The 21,717-nt window shown below is 42.3% G+C and overlaps 2 protein-coding genes across 2 annotated transcripts; both read right to left on the bottom strand.

Annotated features, from left to right (window-relative positions):
* Nucleotides 1-4,174: 4,174 nt before the first annotated feature.
* On the bottom strand, nt 4,175-4,574 carry LOC121558340 (histone H2B). The gene has a single exon (XM_041871744.2). The coding sequence runs from the start codon at nt 4,544-4,546 to the stop codon at nt 4,175-4,177; it is 372 nt and encodes a 123-aa protein (XP_041727678.2). The 5' UTR covers nt 4,547-4,574.
* Nucleotides 4,575-5,160: 586 nt separating this feature from the next.
* LOC121558354 (histone H4) lies at nt 5,161-5,613 on the bottom strand. The gene has a single exon (XM_041871753.2). The coding sequence runs from the start codon at nt 5,577-5,579 to the stop codon at nt 5,268-5,270; it is 312 nt and encodes a 103-aa protein (XP_041727687.1). The 5' UTR covers nt 5,580-5,613; the 3' UTR covers nt 5,161-5,267.
* Nucleotides 5,614-21,717: the final 16,104 nt, after the last annotated feature.

The raw sequence follows: 21,717 nt of genomic DNA, 5'->3' as shown, positions 1-21,717 counted from the left end.
TAGGACCCCTTTAGGTATAAAAACAAATATGTAAAAAATGTATTTGATAAAAATGGAATTAGTCCTTTACTACTAAAGCCCATAGAAACGCTTTGAATAACACATTAATAAATGGCAAAAAAGACAGTCAAAAAATAAATCATAAGGAATAAGGTTTGGAAGTGTCTGTCCTATATCTAGTGGATATTAGAAAGCTCAGGAAATATATATATATCATATATTTACACATATTATACCCCTTTTTATTGTTATTCTGTTACTTAGACAGAGACCACCATCTTGTTTGAACGCTACAGACGTTTCCTCAGATGCTGAAGGCTGCCATTGGTGCATGTGGTGGATTGAGACACAGCCCATGCATATCTCTATCATAAACTGATGGATTTTGACAGGGATGTTTTTATTCTGTTACTTAGATTGATGCCTAGTTGTATCAATAGACTCTAGGGGGGTTTAAAGACATGCTCCGGTAGTTTGGAGACTAAGGAATTATTTTTTTAACCTCCCACTTTGGGCTGGATGTTTCAATGGGTAGTTCTTACATGTATAATCTATGAGCAGAAATACGGTCTTACCTCAATTAGCAATAAAATCCCTAGTTTGAAAGCGAATTTTCTTCAAGCTGTGCCACGCCTTTTCCCTTACATTTCCCCCCACATGAGCCAGCCCCTTTGCAGTTTGAGTTCTAGCCAATGAGCTTCAGCCCCTCACATTTGAGTGACAGCTAGCAAGAGGCCTACCCAGCATAGCGAGAGAGGGAGACCAATGATGTGGTGCACATATCTGCACATATGTGACATAGTATGCAATTATCGGGGACCACTTTTGGCTCCTGAGTGCTACTTTCAGCGCTACTGTCTAAAAAGTATAAAAAAGTATCAGAGAATGTCTTTAATGGGTCTGTTGATAAGACAGTAGTTTAAACATGATTGAACTGTTGCAGCTGTAGCAACCAGTTCTGTTGATATAGTAACACAGTAGTTTATACATCATTTACACTAGTTGACCTACTGTATGTCTGTCTAACAGTATTACAGTACCATGTAGTTGACCTACTGTATGTCTGTCTAACTGAGTATTACAGTACCATGTAGTTGACCTACTGTATGTCTGTCTAACAGTATTACAGTACAATGTAGTTGACCTACTGTATGTCTGTCTAACAGTATTACAGTACAATGTAGTTGACCTACTGTATGTCTGTCTAACAGTATTACAGTACCATGTAGTTGACCTACTGTATGTCTGTCTAACTGAGTATTACAGTACCATGTAGTTGACCTACTGTATGTCTGTCTAACTGAGTATTACAGTACCATGTAGTTGACCTACTGTATGTCTGTCTAACTGAGTATTACAGTACCATGTAGTTGACCTACTGTATGTCTGTCTAACAGTATTACAGTACCATGTAGTTGACCTACTGTATGTCTGTCTAACAGTATTACAGTACCATGTAGTTGACCTACTGTATGTCTGTCTAACAGTATTACAGTACCATGTAGTGGACCTACTGTATGTCTGTCTAACAGTATTACAGTACCATGTAGTTGACCTACTGTATGTCTGTCTAACAGTATTACAGTACCATGTAGTTGACCTACTGTATGTCTGTCTAACTGAGTATTACAGTACCATGTAGTTGACCTACTGTATGTCTGTCTAACAGTATTACAGTACCATGTAGTTGACCTACTGTATGTCTGTCTAACTGAATATTACAGTACCATGTAGTTGACCTACTGTATGTCTGTCTAACAGTATTACAGTACCATGTAGTTGACCTACTGTATGTCTGTCTAACAGTATTTCTCTTTCACTTGTGTTTTCTGTTCGCCTATATCGGCCCAAAAGTCACCGACGGAGCCGTGTTTTTGGTCCAAAAGCGAACGGCCCAGCGAGCAGACTTGTCTCCGTTCAGAATAAAGTCATGTGGCCCGCGGAAGGGCCGTGCATTTTGTTGCGACTCGCTCAAAACCTCACCGTTCGACTGTCGGGTGGAGCGGTGCGCACTGGTTTACCTGTGCTATTTGTCTCCTAAATGGCCTAAAAGTGCATCCGATTGCGAGCAGCACTTGTGTAGTGAGCCGAGATGTCTGGCAAGGGAATCAAAGGGTTTGGGGTCCCCTGATGTGGTCAGGGGTGTTTTAAAGAAGCGCTCTTTTGGGGACCTTAAAACACATGCACCTGTGAGGCCTGGCTGAGACTAGTGTTGTACCTCAAGTTTCAGGTTGTATTCGTCGTATGTACAGGATCCACATGGTATAAACAGTCCTACGACATGCTTACTTGCACTGTGTGTGTGTGTGTGTGTGTGTGTGTGTGTGTGTGTGTGTGTGTGTGTGTGTGTGTTATTGTATTAGTACTTTTTGTGCACTGGTAGTGTGAGTGTTGTTGTTGTTGTATTTGTAGCCTACTATTTCTACACAGTGAGATTGTGTGTTGTCTTCTGGTAGGTAGGTAGGTTGGCTGTCTCTACTAATATATTGTTCACCTGCTTGACTCCGCAGCGTGACTCGCCTCGGTCTTTGTGTCTGTGGGTCTTGGTGTCTGGCTGGCGCTATGGAGGCTGGCGCCCCATGGGTTATGGCGCGTTGATATAGGCCTAGATAGAGGGAGTCTCTCTCTCTCTCACTCTCTCTCTCACTCACTCAGTCTCTCTCTCTCTCTCTCTCTCTCTCTCAGTCTCTCTCTCTCCGTCTCTCTCTCACTCACTCAGTCTCTCTCTCTGTCTCTCTCTCTCTCAGTCACTCACTCAGTCTCTCTCTCTCTCTCTCTCACTAACTCACTCACTCACACTCTCTCTCTCTCACTCAGTCTCTCTCTCTCTCTCTCTCTCTCTCACTCACAGAGAGAGTCTCAGTCACTCACTCAGTCTCTCTCTCTCTCTCACTCACACACTCTCTCTCTCTCTCTCTCACAATCACTCACTTACTCTCTCTCTCACTCACTCAAACTCACTCAGTCTCTCTCTCTCTCTCTCACTCACTCACTCTCTCTCTTTCTCTCATTCACTCACACTCACTCACTCAGTCTCTCTCTCTGTCTGTCTCTCACTCACTCAGTCTCTCTGTCACTCACTCAGTCTCTCTCTCTCACTCACTCTCTCTGTGAGTGAGTGAGTGAGTGAGTGAGTGAGAGAGAGAGAGAGTGTGTGTGAGTGACTGAGAGAGAGACTGAGTGAGTGAGAGAGAGAGACTGAGTGAGTGAATGAGTGAGAGAGACAGCGAGCCACATGACTTTATGTGGCCCCCTTCCGCGGGCCACATGACTTTATTCTGAACGGAGACAAGTCTGCTCGCTGGGCCGTTCGCTCCCCACTTTGTCACGTGGAAGCCACTGCCTTTTATCCTGTTGCCTGGTGAGTGTAGTAGGAAGGAAAATACGCTACGTGACTCAAATGTACTACACTTTACATGGACATTTTAAGTCATGTAGCAGACGCTCTTATCCAGAGCCACTTATAGTTAAGTGAGTGCCTACATTTTCATACTGGCCCCCCGTGGGAAACGAACCCGCAACCCTGGCGTTGCAAGCGCAGTGCTCTACCAACTGAGCTACAGGGGACTATATGTATGATGCGACCTGGACCGGAAATGACCCGTTGGCAAAAAGGGCTACGTTCATATATATATATATAGGCCTACTCCTATTCTTCCTAGACGGGATTATTCACCCCATTATCGTTCTCATTCACATCATTAGGGTATAGTCCAATGATGGAGCGTCCATTCACTCCGTCCGTGTCCTACCGATTCAGGAAGTCGACTCAAAATGACTATCCGCTCTATAAACGACAAAAGGCATTTCTTTCCAATCAAACTCAACAGACTGCTTTTTTTATTTACACCCTTTGTCAAATGGTGCCATTTTACATTGCCTTCACCTGGAATGGAGGCCGACAAACATGGCTTACTATTCAGCGTGCAAAGACAACAAAAAAGGCGCGCTAAACCCCTACGCTGAAACGGGCGGGGGAAATTATACAATGTAGCCGCTCTCCGAGCCGGCGCGCGCCGCCCGTTAAACATTGATACAATGTAACCACGGTCCTACAATGTAACGCAGCCTACCTACGCATTCATTCGGTGGCGATGGAATTGCTCTTTTTACTGACAGAGTGGGTGGCTCTTAAAAGAGCCTTTGGGTTAGTAGAGCAGTCCAAATGCGCTGTTTACTTGGAGCTGGTGTACTTGGTTACGGCCTTGGTGCCCCTCGGACACGGCGTGTTTGGCAAGTTCACCGGGAGTAGCAGGCACGGCGGTCTGGATCTCCCTGGAGGTGATGGTAGAACGCTTGTTGTAGTGGGCCAGGCGAGAGGACTCTCCGGCGATACGCTCAAGATGTCGTTCACGAACGAGTTCATGATTCCCATGGCCTTGGAGGAGATGCCGGTGTCGGGGTGGACCTGCTTCAGGACCTTGTACACGTAGATGGCGTAACTCTCCTTCCTGGACTTTCTGCGCTTCTTGCCGCCCTTCCCTGCGGTCTTGGTGACGGCTTTCTTGGAGCCCTTCTTGGGCGCTGACTTTGCTGGCTCGGGCATGATGATGTCTCGTTGCTTCTCAGAAACGAATGAGCGCGTGAAGGGCGCTTACCCGTCTTATGAAGAGGAAGCTAAGCAAAGTCAGCGGCAGTGGACACTCCCCTGCTATTTGCCCAGTGGAGCTCTAGTGCTCAAAAGAGCCTTCCGCTCAGAGGCTAGCTTCCCGAACAAAGACAATTGAGGGGGCGCTGCGGGTCCTCACCCCCTCCCTCCTCTCTATAGCCTATGCTCTGTGACCGATGGGGATTGTGTGTTTCAAAAGGGGCCTTTGATAGTTGTCCAAATGGCACGATTGTTGTGCCAAATAATGCTGGTGATAGAATTGCCCACTTTGGCACTGTCGGACATAGGGCTCGCATTTTGGACTGTGTGTGTGTGTGTGTGTGTGCGCGCTGTCCCCCCTCTTTTCGAGCCACGTCTACCGACTCGTGGTGGCTTTATGTTGTCCAAATTCCACTATTGCTTGACCCAAAATAACAACGTCACTACACTTTGCCACTGTCAGATATAGGCCTCCCTCTGTGCGCTAAAACTGGAAGGGACATTAGAATCCTCTAATTAATACTCCTGGCCACTCGAAGTGGCTCATACTTTCCTACTAAATAGCATACTGAAAAAAAAAAACACTATATGGAATGGGCCCTTTTGAAGCGGATGTGGGTGGCTCTTAAAAGAGCCTTTGGGTTCGAGTCGGGGTGTTGAGGTTCCGAAGAGAGTGCGTTTAACCGCCGAAACCGTACAGGGTACGTCCCTGACGTTTCAGAGCGTAAACCACGTCCATGGCGGTAACCGTCTTCCTCTTGGCGTGCTCGGTGTAGGTGACTGCGTCACGGATGACGTTCTCCAGGAACACCTTCAGGACACCGCGGGTCTCCTCGTAGATCAGACCGGAAATACGCTTCACGCCGCCGCGGCGAGCAAGACGGCGGATAGCGGGTTTGGTGATTCCCTGGATGTTATCGCGGAGAACTTTACGGTGACGCTTGGCGCCTCCTTTTCCGAGTCCCTTGCCGCCTTTGCCTCTTCCAGACATGGTGTGTTCGCTAGTTGAGTTCAAGTGAATGAATGACTTCAGCACCGGTGCGCGGTGTGCTATTATCTGCGTTTGGCCGACCTGATTGAGGCCCGTGGCACAGAAAGCGCGCCTCTGTTATATGCTCTCTCTAAAGAGCAAATCACCATGGTGTGCAGTACCCAAATTTAACCACAAGATGGGCTCCGTGCTCCACTGTAAAGTTTGGGCCTCTGCATGAGTCTCTCAGCAGCACTGCAACATGGGACTTTCAAAGTTTAACTGCCATAAATGTTATTCATGTCATTATTAATGTTATTCATGTCATTATTAATAGGTTTTAGATAATATCATTATTTGTACAACTTGTATTTTGAATATTGATTTCGCTTGTATTTATCTGATAGGAACTATCTGTACATTCTATGTTTTGTTGGGACGCTTTTAGTGGTGACAAGTTCCAGACATCGCGGTAAAGTAGCGGCGGTAAAGTTTAATACTCTGAAAGATAAGTTAAATTAACGACGTGTTTATTTACAAGTATTCTTGTTTCTAAGTGGACCCATTTCCCTCTCAGTTGTGTGCAGCCAGCGAGGTATGTTCATTATGTTAATTATTTGTCGCGCATATTTACGTGCAAGGTTTCCTGTAACGTGAACGCCAACTTGTGTTTTGTGCATGTGTTGAAATGTATGTAAACAGTTCGACGGTGGATTGATGACGGTGGAGAATTTAGTAGAAGAATAAATCCATCAGTGACCAGAACAGCGGCGTCGTGTATTTCCTGGAGGGAGTGATAGTTAGAAAACCCTTACCTCGAGTCCCCGAAATCTATCTCGTACTGCTGCAGTGACCTGGTGTGTAGCTATACCTTTAACAAAAAAGAGCGTTTCAAACTGGACAAGTTCAGGTTAGTCCCTCCATGTTTCGGCCGCTTTGTTTCCGTTTGTTTCCTGATGAATATACCCCAAAGCAAAGTTCAGTCGCCAAACGTTGTGGAATGTTTCAGATAAAGTTATCACATATAGAGCCGACCTGATTTCTTATTCAAAATGTCAGAGAGACATGTTTGCGGCTTCTTCTTTGGACTTTATATGTCGGTTGGCAACCAACTTTAAGGTGCATTACCACCACCAACTGGACTGGAGTGTGGACCTCAGTTCATCTTTCAATCACCCACGTCGGTAGATGCTCCTAAAAACCAATGAGGAGATGGGAGAGGAGAGGACTTGCAGCGGGTCGAGAGTCACAAATAGAACCGAGTTTTATTTTAGCGCCTGGCCACGTAGACGCTCGCTAACACTGTGGGTGAAATGATTGAATAACGTGTGTGTGTCCATTTATTTAGCAACGAGCGTTCGGCCAGGTTAGCTTGTAATGCTCCGTGCGTTGGCCCGCTGGCTGGCAGCATGTTCGACTGGGCGGCAAGAATTCAGCATAGCAAGTTTGAATGAAGGTCTGGTTATTCACAGGTAAATAGTAGTAATATGCTCTAAACCGCTCTGGTAACAACGAACTTTGCTGTCCTGTTTCCAATCGTCCACATGGCTGGGTGAACCTATTCAAGTAAGTAAATACATTTTGAAAATGTAAAAAAAAAAACGATGTATTATTAGCTAACTAGCTACAGTGTATGCTAACTCAAATGAGATGCTAACGTAGCTAGCTATCTAGCCGACTTTACATACTGTATAGATAGCTAGCTAAGTGAATTACATTTGACCAGCTACCTAACTTCATATTAGCTAGCTAACTTGATGTATTTATCACTGTAAAAAACAACAACTCCCAAATGCATTTGTAGGTAGCTAGCTAATAGCCATGGAGGAGGGGGAAAGGATAGCAGCCCCATCTGTCAAAGTGAGAGAGTAGGCTGTTCTGGAGAGGGCAGGTTCTGTTGTGTAGTTCCAGTCCCTAGAAGTGAGGACGGAGATAATAGTAACATAATATTCAGTGCGGTCTAATTTTAGTATAGTGAAGTCTGTTTCTTGTGAGGTTTTCTGTCCTCAGGTACAGAGAGCAGTGAAAGCCTGTCTGCAGATGAAGAGGTCCCGATGAAGAGCAGTGGTTCTCTGTCGTGGTCCTGGGGACTCGAAGGGGTTGCACGTTTTTTTGCCTTAGCACTACACAGCTGGTTCAAATGATCAAGCTTCAAGTGGTATTTATGTGTTCATTTGTGATTCTATCCTTGATATGATCCTGCTATTGTCACGTGCTGCACATGCATCTATCTATCCAATGTTATCATGATTTGTTATAAGGGGTATGATACTTTAGTAATCCACAATGACCTGGTGATGTAAAAAGTCTAATAATGGCATTATCTTCCATATTCCTGCAGATACCTTGTAACTGGAGATTCCTTCAAAACGATTGCCTTCAGTTACTGTGTAGGGCACTGCAAGGTTGGGTGACCAGGGCCAACTGGGACTGCCTCCTGGGGGAATTCAGGCCTGTGTGTGAAGGCTTCCTGTGTCCTGCATAACTATCATGAGGATGGACGCGAGGACCAGGAGGGGACCTGCAGCTCGCCACCGTGTGCCAGAGGAGAGGTCTGCTGCTCTGCAGGATGTTACCAGGATGGGGGCCAACAACGCAGCATGAGAGGCAATCCGTGTGCGGGAGATCTTCACCTCCTACTTCTTCGAAGGGTGCTGCCCCTGGCAACACCATAGACTACACTATCACAACCAAAGGCTTGTTCATCCACCTCTGGCCTGCTGGCCCCCCTACCTCTGCGGAAGCACAGTTCCCGCTCCGCCCAGTCAAAACTGTTCGCTGCTCTGGCACCCCAATAGTGGAACAAGCTCCCTCACGACGCCAGGACAGCGGAGTCACTCACCACCTTCCGGAGACACTTGAAACCCCACCTCTTTAAGGAATACCTGGGATAGGATAAAGCAATCCTTCTACCCCCCCTTACCCCTCCCCAAAGAAAGAAAGAAAGAGAAAAATAAATAAATAAAAATTATACATATTGTAAAGTGGTTATCCCACTGGCTATAAGGTGAATGCACCAATTTGTAAGTCGCTCTGGATAAGAGCGTCTGCTAAATGACGTAAATGTTTTAAGAGCCGTCCACATTGCAATAAGAGTATTCTTCCATTGACTTAGCTTCGTTAACTGCAGTTATTCAATTCCCAGTTTCTCTCCTTTTGAGTTCTACTTCTCAGGTGAGGATGTCAGTACAAAAACAAAACAGGCTCTTTTAAGAGTCACCCATATTGAAAACAATTAGACACCCTATAACCCACACCTACACACTCAATCTGGTTGATGGATTGTGCAGTAAGCAAGCTCAGGTGTAGAACTGTGGCTCCTTCCACCTCCAAAAGGACAGGCCAGAGGACCAACCATGGAGAATAGTAAGACACTCCATTATTTATATAACTACACTGTATTGTTTGTCCTCCTGTGTCTGTGCATGTTTTTCAGTATAAAGTACTCTGCAGCCACTTAGTGTGGACACCAGGTGAGGCCACACACAGAGATTCCTGTTGAACATTGTCTCTTTAACTACCTTATTTTCTCAATAAGTCTCTCTCCTTCACTTCATCCCTCTCCCCCTTCTCCCTAAATCCTCTAGGTTATATCAGCTGTGTTGGTGAACCCCTCCCTCATCTGAACTGGCTGACACAGAGGGCACAGCATGATCAGAGGTGAGAGGTCACTTGGTCGGGTCAACAGGAAGTATTATTAAAGAGATGCTTTACATTGAAATACAGATATAGATGTAGTAGTCCCAGAGATAATGATACAAGGTCAGTTTTGCATTTCACTTTATCACAATTCCAGTGGGTCAGAACATTACATACACTAAGTTGACTGTGCCTTTAAACGGCTTGTAAAATTCCAGAAAATGATGTCATGGCTTTAGAAGCTTCTGATAGGCTAATTGACATCATTTGAGTCAATTGGAGGTGTACCTGTGGATGTATTTCAAGGCCTACCTTCAAACTCAGTGCCTCTTTGCTTGACATCATGGGAAAATCAAAAGAAATCAGCCAAGACCTCAGAAAGAAATTGTAGACCTCCACAAGTCTGGTTCATCCTTGGGAGCAATTTCCAAATGCCTGAAGGTACCACGTTCATCTGTACAAACAATAGTACGCAAGTATAAACACCATGGGACCACGCAGCAGTCATACCGCTCAGGAAGGAGACGCGTTCTGTCTCCTAGAGATGAACGTACTTTGGTGCGAAAAGTGTAAATCAATCCCAGAACAACAGCAAGGACCTTGTGAAGATGCTGGAGGAAACGGGTACAAAAGTATCTATATCCACAGTAAAATGAGTCCTATATCGACATAACCTGAAAGGCCACTCAGCAAGGAAGAAGCCACTGCTCCAAAACTGCCATAAAAAAGCCAGACTACGGTTTGCAACTGCACATGGGGACAAAGATCTTACTTTTTTGAGAAATGTCCTCTGGTCTGATGAAACAAAAATAGAACTGTTTGGCCATAATGACCATTGTTATGTTTGGAGGAAAAAGGGGAAGGCTTGCAGTCGAAAGAACACCATCCCAACCGTGAAGCACGGGGTGGCAGCATCATGCTGTGGGGTGCTTTGCTGCAGGAGGGACTGGTGTACTTCACAAAATAGATGGCATCATGAGGAAGGGAAAATTATGTGGATATATTGAAGCAACATCTCAAGACATCAGTCAGGAAGTTAAAGCTTGGTCGCAAATGGATCTTCCAACTAGACAATGAGCCCAAGCATACTTCCAAAGTTGTGGCAAAATGGTTTAAGGACAACAAAGTCAAGGTATTGGAGTGGCCATCACAAAGCCTTGACCTCAATCCTATAGAACATTTGTGGGCAGAACTGAAAAAGCCTGTGCGAGCAAGGAGGCCTACAAACCTGACTCAGTTACACCAGCTCTGTCAGGAGGAATGGGCCAAAATTCACCCAACTTATTGTGGGAAGCTTATGGAAGGCTCCCCCAAAACGTTTGACCCAAGTTAAACAATTTAAAGGCAATGCTACCAAATACTAATTGAGTTTATGTAAACTTCTGACCCACTGGGAATGTGATGAAAGAAATAAAAGCTGAAATAAATAATTCTCTCTACTATTATTCTGACATTTCACATTCTTAAAATAAAGTGGTGATCCTAACTGCCCTAAGACAGGGAATTTTTACTAGGATTAAATGTCAGGAATTGTGAAAAACTGAGTTTAAATGTATTTGGCTAAGGCGTATGTAAACTTCCAACTTCAACTGTAAGCTGTGTCGGTGAACCCCTCCCTCATCTGAACTGGCTGACACAGAGGGCACAGCAGGATCAGAGGTGAGAGGTCACTTGGTCGGGTCAACAGGAAGTATTATTAAAGAGATACTTTACATTGAAATACAGATATAGATGTAGTAGTCCCAGAGTTAATGATACAAGGTCAGTTTTGCATTTCACCTCCTGATGATGATGATGACTGCCAGTGTTAGAATAACATGCCATCTCTCTCTCCATCTGTCTCTCGTCTGCAGGTATGTTTAGATGGGTGCCAACCTCCAGTCCAGTCCATCTCACCCGCTCTTAAGATCACCTTCTGGCCAACTGGGGGCCCAAGGCTGTTAGGAGACACCGCTAGAGACACTATTATGGAATTGTGATGACCTGAGAGAATATTAGGGTAGCACTGTAATTCATTAATCATATGCTGTCTTCCCTAGTAGCACTGTAATTCATTAATCATATGCTGTCTTCCCTAGTAGCACTGTAATTCATTAATCATATGCTGTCTTCCCTAGTAGCACTGTAATTCATTAATCATATGCTGTCTTCCCTAGTAGCACTGTAATTCATTAATCATATGCTGTCTTCCCTAGTAGCACTGTAATTCATTAATCATATGCTGTCTTCCCTAGTAGCACTGTAATTCATTAATCATATGCTGTCTTCCCTAGTAGCACTGTAATTCATTAATCATATGCTGTCTTCCCTGCTCCTCTATTCTTACCTCTTTCCCTTTCTGTCTTTGACACTCTTTCTCACACCTCTCTCCCCCACCTCTCTTCTCACACCCTCTCTCCCCACCTCCTCTTTCTCACACCTCTCTCCCCACCTCCTCTTTCTCACACCTCTCTCCCCACCTCCTCTTTCTCCCACCTCTCTCCCTACCTCCTCTTTCTCACACCTCTCTCCCCACCTCCTCTTTCTCACACCTCTCTCCCCCCACCTCCTCTTTCTCACACCTCTCTCCCCACCTCCTCTTTCTCCCACCTCTCTCCCCCCCTCCTCTTTCTCCCACCTCTCTCCCCACCTCCTCTTTCTCACACCTCTCTCCCCACCTCCTCTTTCTCACACCTCTCTCCCCACCTCCTCTTTCTCACACCTCTCTCTCCCCACCTCGTCTTTCTCCCACCTCTCTCCCCCACCTCCTCTTTCTCCCACCTCTCTCCCCACCTCCTCTTTCTCACACCTCTCCCCACCTCCTCTTTCTCACACCTCTCTCCCCACCTCCTCTTTCTCCACTTCTCTCCCCACCTCCTCTTTCTCCCACCTCCTCTTTCTCCCACCTCTCTCCCCACCTCCTCTTTCTCCCACCTCTCTCCCCACCTCCTCTTTCTCACACCTCTCTCCCCACATCCTCTTTCTCACACCTCTCTCCCCACCACCTCTTTCTCCCACCTCTCTCCCCACCTCCTCTTTCTTCCTCTGTTTTTATAAAGCACACCAGATGTGCATTGAAGTACAGATTTAACTTCTATTTAGAATATATATTACAATTATATTTATAATGCATGTATTATGTGTTTATAACACTTGGATAATGAACTTCTTTCAATAAAGCGTTTCACATTCTCTACTGGTTGAAATTAAGTCTCATTTGATGAAATACTACACCTATCCAGTGTCCTCAGATCAGTGCAGATGAAGGAAATTAGATAGTGAGATGAACCAGTTTTAGAGTATTTACATGATGCATAGGAAGTGTAGTGTACTGTTTTTAAAATTCTGTTAATGTACATATGAATTACAAATCAGCCTTTAACTAGTTAAATCATGTTTGTAGTCTATTGCATAGTTACAATGTGTAACCATTGATGTCACAGGATTGAAGTGTATAATTGTAATACATACATGCAGACAAAGTGTTAATAAAAAGACTGGAGTTTGATACTCCTGGTATTGGATATGACTGAAAAAGTATGTTTCACAGACATTCATACCTGAACTGCACCTTTATTTGCCAAGGTAGAGTACATGATCAGTGAATATATTCAATGTACAGAATACTATGTGGGGATCTCATGCATGGTAATAACTACATGTATATAAGACTTGCATCCTTGGCACAAAGTTATATTATATTCTACTCAATCCATAGGCTTCATTAATGTCATTCAGACTGTTTTGAAGTTGATCCAACCGGCTATGATAGCTGAGGTTCATAGCTAGGTTCTGAACTAATATTTACACCAAACGGTTTAGGCTCCACATACACAGATCAGCTACATAGCTACACATCCATAGGCATACAGGTATATTTATCCTCCACTACACAATAAGCAAGAAAATAGTTAGCTACGTTACTTCAGCTGCATTGCATAGCAAATATCAGCAAGGCAAGTTTACAAAATTCTACATTCAATTTGCAGTAAATGCTTTAGCTAGGTAGATTTTTTACATCCACAGTTTCACAAGACGACAGCCTGGTTTTCAGAATTACAATTTCATTCTCGCGTCACAACACCCATAAAGCTAGCCAGCTAGCTGGCTAATGTTAGCTAGTCAGCTAGCTTGCTTATAGCGATTTTCGTAAATTAACTTTATGACCAAAAAATATGCATAATCGTTTTGTCTCTACATTAACTAACATATTCCTCGCAACTGTAAATGTTTTTGCATGATTCGTTATGATGTTATAAATTACTTATGTTTGCTTCCATCCAAGTATTTTTGTCAGCCATCTTTGCTGAAGAAAGTCTCTCAGCCTTGGGTCGCATAGCGTCAAAGTCGTCATGGGAACCACTCGATATGATTGGTCATCGCTCAGCGGTCCGCCGCTGGTGATTTGCATAAAGTTGGAAAAAAGTTTAACTTTTTCACCGCCTCCTTCGCGCCGCCAAAAGGTCCACCGCTCTTACCGCTTCTCACCAATTTCCTTCCATTGAAAATGAATGGGAAGCGGGGTTTCACTGCGCGGCACTACGTGCTAGTGTAAACGGGGCATTACGCGTCACGTGTTAGTTTAAGCGTCTGTTTGGTTTATTATTAAAGAGCTCACCATGAACGCCTTACAAACATTCTTAAAATAAAGTGGTGATCCTAACTGACCTAAGACAGGGAATTTTTACAAACCTCTACATATTCATGATTTTGTAAAAAAAAATATTTTTCATTGCCAGAGTAATCTAATCAATTTCATTTTTTCGATTTAGCTAAAATAGGCATTTCACCTCAATAGAAAAATGATTAGGCTAGTTGATATCGCAGCCAGCCACCATTACTGTGTAGATATGCCTATTTCTCACATCAATACAGACACAAGGGCTTATTTGTTGGAGGTAGCCCTATTCAGAAATAAGAGGTAACCTAGGTCTCTGTTGGCGTATTCAAAACAACTCGGCAATCTCTGACCTCCGCCTTCAGTGCGTTCAAGACAACTGGGAATTCGGGGAAAAACGAGCTCAGACTGGGATTTTTGTTGTTGTTGACCGGTCATCCAACTCGGAATTCCCCATTCAGAAACTCTGTCATCTTTCAATGACCTGAAAATCACTGATGTCATTATTTGACCTCATTTTCCCCCCTGAGTTCCCAGTTGACCGGTTTAACAAACACAATCAATGTCACCATGCAATCCTTAGGCTATACATTTCTGTGGAGATGTCCTATGTTTAAAAGCAGGGCTCGAATTGAGGGGGTGAGGATATAGGCCTAACCCTTGTTATAGAGAGGTTCAAAAAGCATATGCTACCCCTTGTTTGCTGAGCCTTAGAAAAAACGGTGTTATAGATTATATAAAGCGATCTATGCTATAACAATAATTCACTCCACGATTATTTCCGCATAGTCTACTAGCCTATCCAAGGTCTTGCTCAGCCTCAACATCACAGGAAAATGTGGTTGGTTTATTAAAAACTCCGCAATATATAATATTAGTGGTAGGCTATGCCTACCGCAAAAGACCAAAACGATAGAATCGTTATGGGTATATGCATAGACCAAACAGTTCAACAGATAACAACGTTCTTATTCAGGACAATCCCATTGAATCCGGCTATTCATTTCAGTGCAGTTGCGTTCTTACGCATATCCTTAGTCTAAACGGAACCGAAAACACCCCAGCCTGTTTTGATCACAGATCATGATGAAGCCTGAACATTTCAGCCGTTTGTTATTGATTTGGCCCACAATCGCCTATAGATTTGATACACATGAAGACCTATATTTAATCTGGAATTGAAAAACAATAGCCTGACTAGGAACCTGACTTTCCCCCACGTCATATTTATTACCAATTAGGCTAATTTCCACTCCATTCATATGCAAATACATTCGATTCATACACTGGCTTGTCTGGCTGGCATGTTTTCATTTTAAACTGGCCTTCCCTTATCTACACTGAAATAATATTATTTGAGTAGTCCTCCATTATTATTATTTTTAAAATTCATAGCTCACTAGTGCACCCTTGTGATTGAATATATACAGTGGGGAGAACAAGTATTTGATACACTGCCGATTTTGCAGGTTTTCCTACTTACAAAGCATGTAGAGGTCTGTAATTTTTATCATAGGTACACTTCAACTGTGAGAGATGGAATCTAAAACAAAAATCCAGAAAATCACATTGTATGATTTTTAAGTAATTTATTTGCATTTTATTGCATGACATAAGTATTTGATCACCTACCAACCAGTAAGAATTCCGGCTCTCACAGACCTACTAGTTTTTCTTTAAGAAGCCCTCCTGTTCTCCACTCATTACCTGCATTAACTGCACCTGTTTGAACTCATTACCTGTATAAAAGACACCTGTCCACACACTCAATCAAACAGACTCCAACCTCTCCACAATGGCCAAGACCAGAGAGCTGTGTAAGGACATCAGGGATAAAATTGTAGACCTGCACAAGGCTGGGATGGGCTACAGGACAATAGGCAAGCAGCTTGGTGAGAAGGCAACAACTGTTGGCGCAATTATTAGAAAATGGAAGAAGTTCAAGATGATGGTCAATCACCCTTGGTCTGGGGCTCCATGCAAGATCTCACCTCATGGGGCATCAATGATCATGAGGAAGGTGAGGGATCAGGCCAGAACTACACGGCAGGACCTGGTCAATGACCTGAAGAGAGCTGGGACCACAGTCTCAAAGAAAACCATTAGTAACACACTACGCCGTCATGGATTAAAATCCTGCAGCGCACGCAAGGTCCCCCTGCTCAAGCCAGCGCATTTCCAGGCCCGTCTGAAGTTTGCCAATGACCATCTGGATGATCCAGAGGAGGAATGGGAGAAGGTCATGTGGTCTGATGAGACAAAAATATAGCTTTTTGGTCTCAAACTCCACTCGCCGTGTTTGGAGGAAGAAGAAGGATGAGTACAACCCCAAGAACACCATCCCAACCGTGAAGCATGGAGGTGGAAACATCATTCTTTGGGGATGCTTTTCTGCAAAGGGGACAGGACGACTGCACCGTATTGAGGGGAGGATGGATGGGGCCATGTATCGCAAGATCTTGGCCAACAACCTCCTTCCCTCAGTAAGAGCATTGAAGATGGGTCGTGGCTGGGTCTTCCAGCATGACAACGACCCAAAACACACAGCCAGGGCAACTAAGGAGTGGCTCCGTAAGAAGCATCTCAAGGTCCTGGAGTGGCCTAGCCAGTCTTCAGACCTGAACCTAATAGAAAATCTTTGGAGGGAGCTGAAAGTCCGTATTGCCCAGCGACAGCCCCGAAACCTGAAGGATCTGGAGAAGGTCTGTATGGAGGAGTGGGCCAAATCCCTGCTGCAGTGTGTGCAAACCTGGTCAAGACCTACAGGAAACGTATGATCTCTGTAATTGCAAACAAAGATTTCTGTACCAAATATTAAGTTCTGCTTTTCTGATGTATCAAATACTTATGTCATGCAATAAAATGCAAATTAATTACTTAAAAATCATACAATGTGATTTTCTGGATTTTGTTTTAGATTCCGTCTCTCACAGTTGAAGTGTACCTATGATAAAAATTACAGACCTCTACATGCTTTGTAGGTAGGAAAAACCTGCAAAATCGGCAGTGTATCAAATACTTGTTCTCCCACTGTATTTGCTTATGGTCTTGCTCTACGCCTAGCGTAACAGTTTTTAAATTCTATGAGAAAAAAATATTCCATTTAATTTGGAACGGCAAGCCAGACAAAATTAAACGGGCCAATTCATATAATGAATATGAATTCGGAGGACAGAAATTATGAAATATTAAAGCATTAGACCTATCACTAAAAGCTTCAGTCATACAAAAGTTATACTTAAATCCGAACTGGTTCTCTAGCAAATTAGTAAGATTGTCTCACCCAATGGTCAAGAATGGCCTTTTCCCCTTTATTCAGATTACAACCTCTCACTTTCAGTTATTTGAAAAGGAAATAATCTCCCAAATATCACTATTTCTAAAACAAGCCATAGAAAGTTGGTTGCCATTTCAATTTAATCCTCCAGAAACGACAGAACAAATAATGCAACAAATATTGTGGTTAAACTCAAATATACTAATTGACAAAAAAACTTTTATTTTGACAAAATGTTTAAAAAAGGTATAATCTTCGTAAATGATATCATAGTAGGACTGGTGAGTTATGTTGCACATGCAGCTAACAAAAACATATGTAAATGTCTGCTCTACCCAAAATTACAACCAAATAATTGCAGCCTTACCGCAAAAATGGAAGAGGAAAGTGGAAGGGGGAGAAAGTAAGGAACTTGTCTGTCGGCCTTGCATTAAAGAACATAATTGGTTAAGGAAAACTGTGATAAATAAAAAAGTATATCAGTTTCATTTAAGGACCAAAGGATTGACAGCCGTCCCATATAGATTGCAAAATAGTTGGGAAGAGAATTTTGACGTACCGATCCCATGTTATAGTGTTTATGAACTGATACGCAAAACGACACCGGATTCAAACATTTTAATCTTTCAATTTAAAGTATTATATAAAATTCTTGCTACCAATAGAATGTTATTTATATGGGGGATACAATCTTCCCAGCTCTGCAGATTTTGCTGCGAAGACAGAATCATTGGATCATTTGTTTTGGTACTGTCCATTTGTAGCTTGTTTTTGGACACAGGTCCAGGAATGGCTAAAGGATTGCAATATTTACCTGGAGCTAACCTTGCAGATAGCATTACTATGTGATCTGAAAAGACATAGTCAATCAATCAATAATATAATAATACTTTTAGCAAAAATCTTTATTTTTAATTCACAATCTGTAGAAACAATGAGAATAGAAAGGTTCAGAACTTTTGTAAAACATCACAGTACAGTTAAAATATATATGGCAAATAGAAATCCTATATGGATGGTGTTAAAAGATAGATGGGAGGTATTGAATGGAGTTGAAGGATGGGACTAAAAACAACTAACAACAAATAATAACAAGATAACTAATAATGTAAGCATACTGTGTCCATAATAAGTATATAGGTTGTATGTTGGGAGCTTTTGGGAAAGAGCACAGTTAGAAAGATATGGCATATAGAAGCAAATAGGATGGACATCATGAAAATGATCGGAGAGGTTGAGAGTAGAAGAAGATCAGGAGAAAAAACAAAATATAATTATTGTAAAATTGACTGTGTCCATAAAATATAGATAGTAAATATAAGCTGGAAGTAGAGGCCTAACCATTGTTGTTCACTACTTTACCCAAAGTAGGGAAGGGGAGGTGGGGTTGGAAAGTAATAAAGGGGAGTATATATATATAAACATGGGGGATTGGAAGTGATGCAGACAATTACATTGATGGAAGTTACAATCTATCTGCAATATTAAGCTGATCTACCCCCCCCCTCCCCCAAAAAAAGATTTAAAAAAAAAAAGAAAAGGAGCGTGCTTTGCCTCTTGTCATCCGAACTCCTGAACTAAGGAAATCTCTCAGTTTATATACTTCATGTTACACGTTTCTTCAACAACATCTGGTAATCATCAGTGGGCACTCCCCTCTCTGATGGTATCACCCTGTACCCCAAGTCAGGATATTATATCTATCAATCATTCTAAGATAAACCTCAGTAAGCTCCCCCGACATACCAGAATCCTTGGTATCCAGATTCTGTGGCACCAAGTGTCACCTCTAACAAATGTAACCTTGTTCCCACAACACCACGAAAAGACATCATAACAATCCTCCCAAAAATGTTTTATTTGTGGTAAGTAACATTCCTCATATATATAACTCATCACTTAACCCCAACAATTAGCATAAAACTTCATATAAAATAAAATGTTCTCCAATCAGTAGTATAGATATATGTTTAGAGTCTAAACTATTCTAGATAACTGAGAATTCATCCCCCTCTACCTTCTCTACCTGAATCCAACCAGATTCTCAATATATTTAAATCAACAAAGTTATACATTCTCAGTCACTTAGCTCACGCACCATCAAACCTCTCAAACCTCTATGTAGTCGGTCTGAGTAAAAGATAGATACATGATGACCTACTATATATTCATGCTGAGAGAATCTATGTAGTCCAAATCTTACTGATATATAAGGAAAAATCCCACATAGAACCTCCCTATTGTTTAAATGACACCCTTGTACACATCATTTCCAAATATACCCATCCTCTTAGACATGCTACCAAGAAAAACATACATAGAAATACATTCTTAACATCATGACATCATCCACACAAATACAATGATACATGACACTTTCTAAGTTACAGGGAGATGATAATATAGTCAGATGAATATATCTCAATAGAAATAACGTCAGTCTTCTTCATCCATGTCTAACTGAGTATTACAGTACCATGTAGTTGACCTACTGTATGTCTGTCTAACTGAGTATTACAGTACCATGTAGTTGACCTACTGTATGTCTGTCTAACTGAGTATTACAGTACCATGTAGTTGACCTACTGTATGTCTGTCTAACAGTATTACAGTACCATGTAGTTGACCTACTGTATGTCTGTCTAACTGAGTATTACAGTACCATGTAGTTGACCTACTGTATGTCTGTCTAACAGTATTACAGTACCATGTAGTTGACCTACTGTATGTCTGTCTAACAGTATTACAGTACCATGTAGTTGACCTACTGTATGTCTGTCTAACAGTATTACAGTACCATGTAGTTGACCTACTGTATGTCTGTCTAACTGAGTATTACAGTACCATGTAGTTGACCTACTGTATGTCTGTCTAACTGAGTATTACAGTACCATGTAGTTGACCTACTGTATGTCTGTCTAACTGAGTATTACAGTACCATGTAGTTGACCCTACTGTATGTCTGTCTAACTGAGTATTACAGTACCATGTAGTTGACCTACTGTATGTCTGTCTAACAGTATTACAGTACCATGTAGTTGACCTACTGTATGTCTGTCTAACTGAGTATTACAGTACCATGTAGTTGACCTACTGTATGTCTGTCTAACAGTATTACAGTACCATGTAGTTGACCTACTGTATGTCTGTCTAACTGAGTATTACAGTACCATGTAGTTGACCTACTGTATGTCTGTCTAACAGTATTACAGTACCATGTAGTTGACCTACTGTATGTCTGTCTAACTGAGTATTACAGTACCATGTAGTTGACCTACTGTATGTCTGTCTAACAGTATTACAGTACCATGTAGTTGACCTACTGTATGTCTGTCTAACTGAGTATTACAGTACCATGTAGTTGACCTACTGTATGTCTGTCTAACAGTATTACAGTACCATGTAGTTGACCTACTGTATGTCTGTCTAACTGAGTATTACAGTACCATGTAGTTGACCTACTGTATGTCTGTCTAACAGTATTACAGTACCATGTAGTTGACCTACTGTATGTCTGTCTAACTGAGTATTACAGTACCATGTAGTTGACCTACTGTATGTCTGTCTAACAGTATTACAGTACCATGTAGTTGACCTACTGTATGTCTGTCTAACTGAGTATTACAGTACCATGTAGTTGACCTACTGTATGTCTGTCTAACTGAGTATTACAGTACCATGTAGTTGACCTACTGTATGTCTGTCTAACAGTATTACAGTACCATGTAGTTTACCTACTGTATGTCTGTCTAACAAAGTATTACAGTACCATGTAGTTGACCTACTGTATGTCTGTCTAACAGTATTACAGTACCATGTAGTTGACCTACTGTATGTCTGTCTAACAGTATTACAGTACCATGTAGTTGACCTACTGTATGTCTGTCTAACAGTATTACAGTACCATGTAGTTGACCTACTGTATGTCTGTCTAACAGTATTACAGTACCATGTAAGTTGACCTACTGTATGTCTGTCTAACTGAGTATTACAGTACCATGTAGTTGACCTACTGTATGTCTGTCTAACAGTATTACAGTACCATGTAGTTGACCTACTGTATGTCTGTCTAACAGTATTACAGTACCATGTAGTTGACCTACTGTATGTCTGTCTAACAGTATTACAGTACCATGTAGTTGACCTACTGTATGTCTGTCTAACAAGTATTACAGTACCATGTAGTTGACCTACTGTATGTCTGTCTAACTGAGTATTACAGTACCTTGTAGTTGACCTACTGTATGTCTGTCTAACTGAGTATTACAGTACCATGTAGTTGACCTACTGTATGTCTGTCTAACTGAGTATTACAGTACCATGTGGTTGACCTACTGTATGTCTGTCTAACAGTATTACAGTACCATGTAGTTGACCTACTGTATGTCTGTCTAACTGAGTATTACAGTACCATGAGTTGACCTACTGTATGTCTGTCTAACAGTATTACAGTACCATGTAGTTGACCTACTGTATGTCTGTCTAACAGTATTACAGTACCATGTAGTTGACCTACTGTATGTCTGTCTAACTGAGTATTACAGTACCATGTAAGTTGACCTACTGTATGTCTGTCTAACTGAGTATTACAGTAACCATGTAGTTGACCTACTGTATGTCTGTCTAACAGTATTACAGTACCATGT

Source organism: Coregonus clupeaformis, unplaced genomic scaffold, assembly GCF_020615455.1.
Source record: "Coregonus clupeaformis isolate EN_2021a unplaced genomic scaffold, ASM2061545v1 scaf0588, whole genome shotgun sequence".
NCBI lineage: Eukaryota > Metazoa > Chordata > Actinopteri > Salmoniformes > Salmonidae > Coregonus > Coregonus clupeaformis.
This window is presented reverse-complemented; position numbering and strand designations above follow the sequence as displayed.

Excerpts from the sequence above, each read along its gene's own strand:
- LOC121558340 (XM_041871744.2), bottom strand. The coding sequence starts at position 4,546 with ATGCCCGAGCCAGCAAAGTCAGCGCCCAAGAAGGGCTCCAAGAAAGCC.
- LOC121558354 (XM_041871753.2), bottom strand. The coding sequence starts at position 5,579 with ATGTCTGGAAGAGGCAAAGGCGGCAAGGGACTCGGAAAAGGAGGCGCC.